The sequence below is a fragment of the Otolemur garnettii genome, unplaced genomic scaffold (assembly GCF_000181295.1).
Source record: "Otolemur garnettii isolate 467f Iridium unplaced genomic scaffold, OtoGar3 scaffold00001, whole genome shotgun sequence".
NCBI classification, from domain to species: Eukaryota; Metazoa; Chordata; class Mammalia; order Primates; family Galagidae; genus Otolemur; species Otolemur garnettii.
The window spans coordinates 72,316,586-72,324,449 of NW_003852396.1; the positions used below are offsets into that span (position 1 = coordinate 72,316,586).

A 7,864-nucleotide genomic window follows, 5' to 3' on the forward strand; every position below is an offset into this window, starting at 1 on the left:
GACAGAGCCTCAAGCTATCCCCCTGGGTAGAGTGCCATGGCATCACAGCTCACAGCAACCTCCAACTCCTGGGCTCAAGCGAGTCTCCTGCCTCCGCATCCCAAGTAGCTGGGACCACAGGCGCCCGCCACAACACCCGGCTATTTTTTTTGGTTGCAGCCATCGTTGTTTGGCGGGCCCAGGCTGGATTTGAACCTGCCACCTTAGGTGTATGTGGCTGGTGCCTTAGCCACTTGAGCCACAGGCGCCAAGCCAACAGCCTGGGTTTTAATCCCCCCCAAAAAAGAACAGCCTGGGAAACATAGTGAGACCTTATCTCTACAAAAAATTAGAAAAAGGGCGGTGCCTGTGGCTCAAAGGAGTAGGGCACTGACCCCATATGCCAGAGGTGACGGGTTCAAACCCAGCCCTGGCCAAAAACTGCAAAAAAAAATTAGAAAAATTAGCCGGGTACAGAGGTGCTGTGAAATGAACTTTATCAGGGGGTTCAAACTGTGTCCCATAGAACCCAGGAATTGAAGACTGCAGTGAGCTATGATCATGCCACTGCCCTCCAGCCTGAGTGACAGAGTGATACCCTATCTCAAAAAAGGAAAGGAATTAACTTCTCTTAGTTTATAGCCAAGGAAACCAGCTATCTCAGATGGGAGTTTGAGACTTCTGAGATGGGGGAAAGCTCTCCTTCTGGCCATGCAAAATAATTTCATCTGACCCTGGCCTTCTCTTCTCACCCCTGAAACCCTACCTGGAAGAGTAGAACCAGCACTTTTTACCATGTCTCTGGAGTAGGGTCATTCTTGATTTGGGGGCAAAAAATTAGATGAACTTCTGACCTTTAGGATTAGCCTAGGCCATATCCCTTCAGCTCAGGACCTCGGTCCTCAGGAAGAACTCAGCCCAGTCTTGAAATGGCATCCGCCTGTTTATTTGTGGATGTCTCCTTAGCTCCAGTCTCTGCCTCAAGTAGGGGAGAGTAGGAAGAGGGATTCACTAAATTTATCATGCAGCACCCAGGACTTCTTACTCCCAGACTGTTTTTGTCTCCTTTAGCAGTTCTCAGATCTTTTAGATCAGCCCTCCCAGGATTAGCAGAGTGAAGATGACGGGGATGGAGGCATCTGCTGCCTGGCTGAGGTACCCTCAGATTAAGTTCTGTGTCTCCACTTATCTCCTAGGAGCTTTGCCTGACAAAGGGGATCTGATGCACGACCCAGCCATGGACGAAGAGCTGGAACGGCTGTAAGTATCAAGTGGGAAGATGCTGCCCCCTTGTGGGGGCCAAGCCATAGTCAGACATAGCTGTACCCTGTTGGGTCAGCAGTACTTTGGCTGCAACCCGACACTCTGCATTGGTCAGGAAAGAGTTTGGAGGTCAGCAGAGGCCCGAGGTATCCTCTTCCAGTCCTTTGGGTCTATAGCCCATGGGTTCACCCAAGCGCAAGAGTGAGCATGGAGGTCCTAGTCTCTGACCAGGAGGCACCTCATTGCCCTCTGCATTTTTTCCTCCCTCCTTCAGGCTGGTCCAGGTCCCAGGTCTGGTCAACTCGGTCACTGCCAGTCCAGAGGCCAGCTGCCTGCCTTCCCGGACCCCTCCTCGGGTTGGATCCCCCTGGAGACCCCTCCATCACTCCCGAAAAGTTGACGCAGAGAGCGATGGCTCCACTGAAGAGACAGATGAGTCCGAGACTTGAGGAGTCTGAGGTTCCTGCCTACAGCACCCTTACCCTGCCCCATGCCAGTCCTTGGTGCTCCCACCCAGCCTCCTCTCCAGCACCCTACCATGCTGCCCTCTGCTGGCAAAAAGGCTGAGTAACAGCCCCAGCCCAAAGACCTGCCAGAGAGGTGCTGATCTGCCAAGCCAGTGACACTAGAAAGTTAACAGCATGCTTTCCTGGGCCCTGTCAACCTTGGGGCATGCCAAGCCCCAGGTTGACAGACTGTATTGAGGTCACTTCATCACCATGGAGGGAACTTGGCCTTTAGCCTTTTGTTAATAGGCCTAACCTTCTGAGGAAAAGCAGTCTCAACCAACCTCTGCTAGCCCCCTGATAAGGAAGTTGTTGTGAAATGAACCTTAAGGGTGGGGACATGAATAGCCATGCAAGGCCTTGCATGGTCAATGGTGACACCAGAGATTCAAGTACTGGCAGGACATAACCACTGTGGCCTTCTGCTAGAGGAACAGCCAGTAGCCATGGTAGGATGGAGAAGGGTGGGCAAGAAGACACTTTCACTTTCAAAACCCGCTTCAAATCTCCTTTGTGTCTAAGAGTTTAATACATGAAATGAATAAAGTCTCTTGTGTCAGGTAAATGGTTAAGTCTAAAGCCACTAGGTTGGCTTGGCGCCCACAGCTCAGTGATTAGGGCACTGGCCACATATACCAGGGCTGGCAGGTTCAAACCTGACCTGGGCATTGTGGTAGGCACCTGTAGTCCCAGCTAGTTGGGAGGCTGAGGCATGAGAATCACTTAAGCCCAAGAGTTTGAGGTTGCTGTGAGCTGTGATGCCATGATACTCTACCAAAGATGATACAGTGAGACTCTTTCTCAAAAAAATAAAAGCTACTAGGCCAAAGGTGTATAGGGAAAGGGGTGAGTTTGAGAGTTTGGTGCCTATCTGGCAGGGGCAGGAGGTGGGGGTCGGTGGCCCAGTCAAACCTGGAGACTTGCCTCACATACTGAGGAGCTAAGATCAGCCTAATAAGGTGCTAACAGCTGGAACAGGCCTTCTGGAAATAAGCTCAGAAGGTTCAGTGCCAACTTCCCTAACTTTAAAGACCCTGGCCACAAAGAGTTAGCATAGCCTTCTAGCCAGGGTTTCATTAAACATTTACCAACCACCTAGGGCAGGTGATCTACAGCTGTGGACAAGGCAATTTCCTTGAACTGGGGGTGGGGTGGGGAGATTCTCCAGAAAGTAAAACCTGCTCAGGGAGTCCAAGCAGAACATGCTTCCTCTAAAACCAGGTATCATCACAACTGATCACACACATTTTCCTGGGCTCATCCAGAGGCAACCCCAGCCCCACTGGATAATTATAGGAACTGGCTCCCAAAGCTCTGCAGAGCCTCAGCCAGGACTGGGTTTTCCAGTCCTAGCTCCAGTCCACAATCATCTCCGGTTTCCACCTGGTGAGAACAGTTCTCAAATCCTGTGTGCATCAGAATCAGAGGGAAGCTTGCTTGACAACTCAAATCACCAAGCTCCAGAGCTCAAATCACGAGCTTAAGATGGAGTCCAGAAATCTGTATTGTTTTTTTTTGAGTCTCATTTTGTCGCCCTTGGGAAAGTTGTAGCATCACAGCTCACAGCAACTTCAAACTTCTGGGCTTAAAGTGATTCTCTTACCTTGGCCACTCAAATAGCTGGGACTACAGGCACCTGCCACAATGCCCAGCTGCTTTTTTAGAGACAAGGTCTTGTTCTGGCTCTGGCTCAGGCTCAGCTGGTCTAGAAATCATAAGCTCAAGTCATCCACTCACCTTGGCTTCCCAGACTGCTAGGATTACAGTGTGAGCCACCTCGCCTGGCCAGAAATCTGTGTTTTTAATGAATGCTCCAGATGTTGGAGTCCCAGACCTACACTTTGGAATAAAAGTCACTGGCTTAGAACCCCATGGCTGCTCCTCCCCATCCTTCCTAATCATCCACTTGCCACACCAGTAACTCATCATTGTACCCTAATGACTCCAAAGGTGGCACAGAGGTGTTTCCGAAACCCCAGAAGGGAAAAGGATGGCCCAGCCAGGGGGTTATACACAAACACACATCCTTTCTACCTAAATGTAAAAAGGTTCCATTAAAGTCTGAATATTTTAATTTTTTTTTTTTTGCAATTTTTGGCTGGGGCTGGGTTTGAACCCACCACCTCTGATATACAGGGCTGGTGCTACTCCTTTGAGCCACAGGCACAGCCCTATTTTAAATATTTTTTAAAACTCCATTCAGAAACATATCCCCCAGTCAAGCTACTATTGTGAAGAGGGGCAGGGCTGTTGAGCTCGTAATAACCAGCTTTTTTCTCTGCATGCAACAGAGTGTTGAGGTCGAGGCTGCACTGGACATCACAGCAGCACACAGCCAAGGAGCCAGGGGCCTTTGGCTTTCAGAGACAAGCCATAGGTTCTGAACAGAGTGCCCTCAGCTTCAGTACCAATGCCCTACCCTTATCAGAGGGAGCCCAGAGAGTGAAGGGAGGGGCCTACACTGAGCAAGGAGGCAAGATCCAGGGAGGACACGACCATGCTCAGACCAATGGGACCCAGGGCCCCATGGGGGCTTTATTTTGACACCACTTTGTTTCAATACAAACAGTCCAAAAAGAAAGTCATGTCCCTCTGGGGGAAGGTGGGGGAAGAGTGGTCTGTGTTGCTTGGGACTCCAACCTACAAACCAAAGGTGGAGGTTGGGCCCAGACTGCCAGCATGGCAGGGGAAGATGGCACCAAGAATGACACAGTGCATGGCCCAGCGGCCAGAGGGTGAGGCCTACAACTCTGTAGGCCCTCAAGCTCTTGCTGGTGGGGTGCTGTCCAGACCCCCCTAAGCCCAAGATGATGCAGAGGAAGAAAGCTGAGCCCCAGGAGTCTGCTTCTGTCCCTCATGTCCTCTGCTCCCTTGGCCAGTATCATGCTCACAGCATCCAGAGTCAGAACATGGCAGAGGAGATCCACCATGGCCACTGACCAGGGGAAGAACAGAGAAAGTCAGAGGAGGGGGCAGAGGGTCCTGTGATCCACAGTAGATGGTATGGAAGAACTCAGACCCCTAACAGAGGTAGTCCTCCAAGTGGGATTACTATAAAAAGGAGTGGTGAAGACAGGGATCGCTTAGGCCTCTAATCTGATCCCAAATGAAACCTTTAGGTACCAGGTAGTTTCTAGCCCTTAGTTAAGGCCCATACGAAGATCCTCCCCGCCCCTTCCCTCTCCCAGTACCCAGAAGAGGCCACTGACAGCAGCAACAGGAGTAGCAATGCAGAGCCTCTCTCCCCTGGGGGGCGTTGGTCTACAGCAGAGCTCTTTCTAGACCTCCCCCTCGTTTCAGAAGTCAGAGGCCGAAGCCCTTAGAATACCTGGAAGGATCCAGCAAAAGCACTTTACAAGTTTCACTTTCCCTACTTGGGGAAATACTGGACCAGACTAAGCCATTCCATGGGAACCGCCTCCCCTCACTCCCAGTGTGGCAGGGACAAGTGAGCAGCAGCTTTGGGGGCAGAAATAGGACAGTAATTTCACACAGAGGAGGGGGTACGAGGGCAAGAGAACAAAGGGCTCAATCCACAGGCAGAGGACAAGGGCTGATACTGACCATTCCCCTCACCCAAGATCCTCAAAGGCCACCCACTCTAACACCACACATAGAAAGTAACAAATCCTCCCCAGCTTCCTGAAGGCAAGCATCCCTGGCCTGGGATTCACGGGGTCTGGCTGCTGTCACCACCATACACCTGAGCCACGAAGCTTGCATCAGTAGGAACCATAGCGATCCTGGAGGGGGGTAGGGAAAACAAATGAAGTCAGAGTCTGTAACCTGCAGTTTCCTGCAAGCTCACTGCCTCTCCCCAACCCACACCCCCTAGCAAGGCCAAGACACGGGGCTGGGCACCACCACAAGGTGGGAATAAACAGTGAGAGCTAAGACAGGGGGCACTTGGGCCCCAATCAAGGAGGAGGCACTGCCAGACCTCACAGAAGCTAGGGAGGGAGAACAGCCCTGGTACGCAGCTCAAGGGAAGGAAGCTGCCTCTTTCAGAAAAGAAAATGCTCTTTAAGCTCTGAGAGGATACCCCTAAGCAATGTCTAAATGTGGTGGTGAAGGCAAACCTCCAAGCACTACTGGGTGGGCCCCTCCCCAAGTTAGACAACCTCAGCCTCACCTGCAGTGAATTCATCACACCGTTGGCCAGCACAGCCATTTTCCCAGCCACAGACTTAACACCCTGCTTAAACTGGGCAATGTCAGCTGTAGGGAGCACATTCCCCAGAGATACACTTCCTGTAAAAGCAAGGGAAAAGGTGACCCAGAGCCTGGCAGGGGCTTCCCACTCTGCAGACAGGCATAGTCTGGTACCTCCCACTCCTCTGTGGCCATACCTGCTCCATGAGCTCCATCTATGTCCCCAAAGAGGTCTGAAGAGCTGATGGCACTGCTGCCTGAGAGCTGCTGTAGCCGAGACCTGGCTTCATACTGTAGTGAGGAAAAGGCAAAAGCCTGGGGATATTTGGCCAAGAATCCAAGGACTCATAGAAGCCCAAGCCACCTTGGTGCTAAAGCCCAAAGTGGTGGCAGGAAGAAAGCTCTTGCTTCTACCTGCTGCCTCCAGCCTCAGGGCAGACAGCTCCACTTACCTCAGCATCCACCTCCCGCCCAAAAAACATATCGGAAGAGATGGCTTTGGCTCCTGCAAATTTCTGACGTGCTTCACTGGACTCGAGGCTTGAGTTCCGGCTCTCCACTTCCCTCCGGTTTGTGGCTCTGAAGGGTAGACATGGAACTCTCTGACCCTTCCCATTATCATCAGGGGAAGCAGAATACAGAGGACAAAAAAGCCAATGGCCCTCTGGAAATGGAAGTTTCTAGGCTCCATTCTGTCTGTGACTCTGGGACTCAGGGCCCCTCTCCCTTGGTGAGAAGTCCCCAAAGGGAAACTATGAGAGACCTCTCTTCTCCACAGTAAGGCCACAGCACAGAAAGCTGAGTTACCCGCAGAATGGGAATAGGTTTGGAGGAGCAACCACTACTGCTCCACATCATTACCACTGCTGCCCTACTAGTCACAATTTGCTTAACATCAGGGTGACCATATGTTTCAGGGTTTATACCTATTCTATTATCATAACTAGTAATAGCACACACCTCCCCACCCTGGCTCTCAAAAGGATCCCTGTGTGAATGAAAAGGTACCCTGATCATGCACAGACACTGTTTTACTAGTGTCATTACATTTAATCCTTCCAGCCACCCTGTTAAGTAGTTATTTATGTCCCTATTTTACAAATAGAGGATCTACAGATAATTAATCACTAAGCATTGCTCAGATTAAGATGGAATGAACAAGTTTTTTGTTTTTTGTTTTTTTTAGAGACACAGTCTCACTTTGTCACCCTCGGTAGAGTGCCATGGCATCACAGCTTACAGATTTTGCCTACACATCTCCAGCTCTTGGGCTTAGGCGATTCTCTTATCTCAGCCTCCTGAGTGGCTGGGACTACAGGCACCCACCACAATGCCCGGTTATTTTTTTGTTGCAGTTTGGCCAGGGCTGGGTTTGAACCTGCCCCCGGAGTATATGGGACCGGAGCCCTTACCCACTGAGCCACAGGCACCGCCTGGAACAAACAAGTTTTTTAAAAAATGATAAGATAGGGACCAAAGAAAGACACACAACCCTTGGGAGAGAATTCAGGAGTGAAGCATAAAATCAGGGCCCTACAGCTAGAGAAAACAGATCTCAAGCAAAAGACATTGCTAGAACCCTGTGATGACAAAGCACAGTTCAGATCAAAGCCTAATCCCTGTACTGTCTAATGGGGTAGCCACTGGCACATCTGGCTATTTATGTTTATTAAAATTATAGCAAATTACGGCTCGGCACCTGTGGTTCAAGTGGCTAAGGCACCAGCCACATACACTTGAGCTGGCAGGTTCAAATCCAGCCTGGGCCCACTAAACAATAATGACAGCTGCAACCAAAAAACAGCCAGGTGTTGTGGTAGGCACCTATATTCCCAGCTACTTGGGAGGCAGAAGCAGGAGAATGGCTTGAGCCCAGAAGTCGGAAGTTGCTGTTAGCTGTGATGCCATTAGCACTCTACCCAGGGTGACAGCTTGAGGCTGTTTCATTTAAAAAAAAAAAAAAA

The 7,864-nt window shown here is 50.6% G+C and overlaps 2 protein-coding genes across 3 annotated transcripts in view; one reads left to right on the forward strand and one right to left on the reverse strand.

Moving 5' to 3' along the window:
- CUNH11orf49 (chromosome unknown C11orf49 homolog) overlaps nt 1-1,912 on the forward strand; it is a 189,093-nt gene extending 187,181 nt beyond the window's left edge. Inside the window, exons 8-9 of the mRNA XM_012803114.2 lie at nt 1,176-1,239; nt 1,517-1,912. Of these exons, the coding sequence (XP_012658568.1) occupies nt 1,176-1,239; nt 1,517-1,691 (239 nt within the window). The 3' untranslated portion in view covers nt 1,692-1,912. The remainder of the gene's footprint in view (nt 1-1,175; nt 1,240-1,516) is intronic.
- A 2,332-nt stretch (nt 1,913-4,244) lies between these two features.
- ARFGAP2 (ADP ribosylation factor GTPase activating protein 2) overlaps nt 4,245-7,864 on the reverse strand; it is a 16,327-nt gene continuing 12,707 nt past the window's right edge. For both annotated transcript variants that reach the window (XM_003781284.2, XM_012803101.2), the window contains 4 exons: nt 6,353-6,479; nt 6,098-6,191; nt 5,881-5,999; nt 4,245-5,491 (listed from right to left, as the gene is read on the reverse strand). In XM_003781284.2, coding sequence (XP_003781332.1) covers nt 5,471-5,491; nt 5,881-5,999; nt 6,098-6,191; nt 6,353-6,479 — 361 coding nt within the window. In that variant the 3' untranslated portion in view covers nt 4,245-5,470. The remainder of the gene's footprint in view (nt 5,492-5,880; nt 6,000-6,097; nt 6,192-6,352; nt 6,480-7,864) is intronic.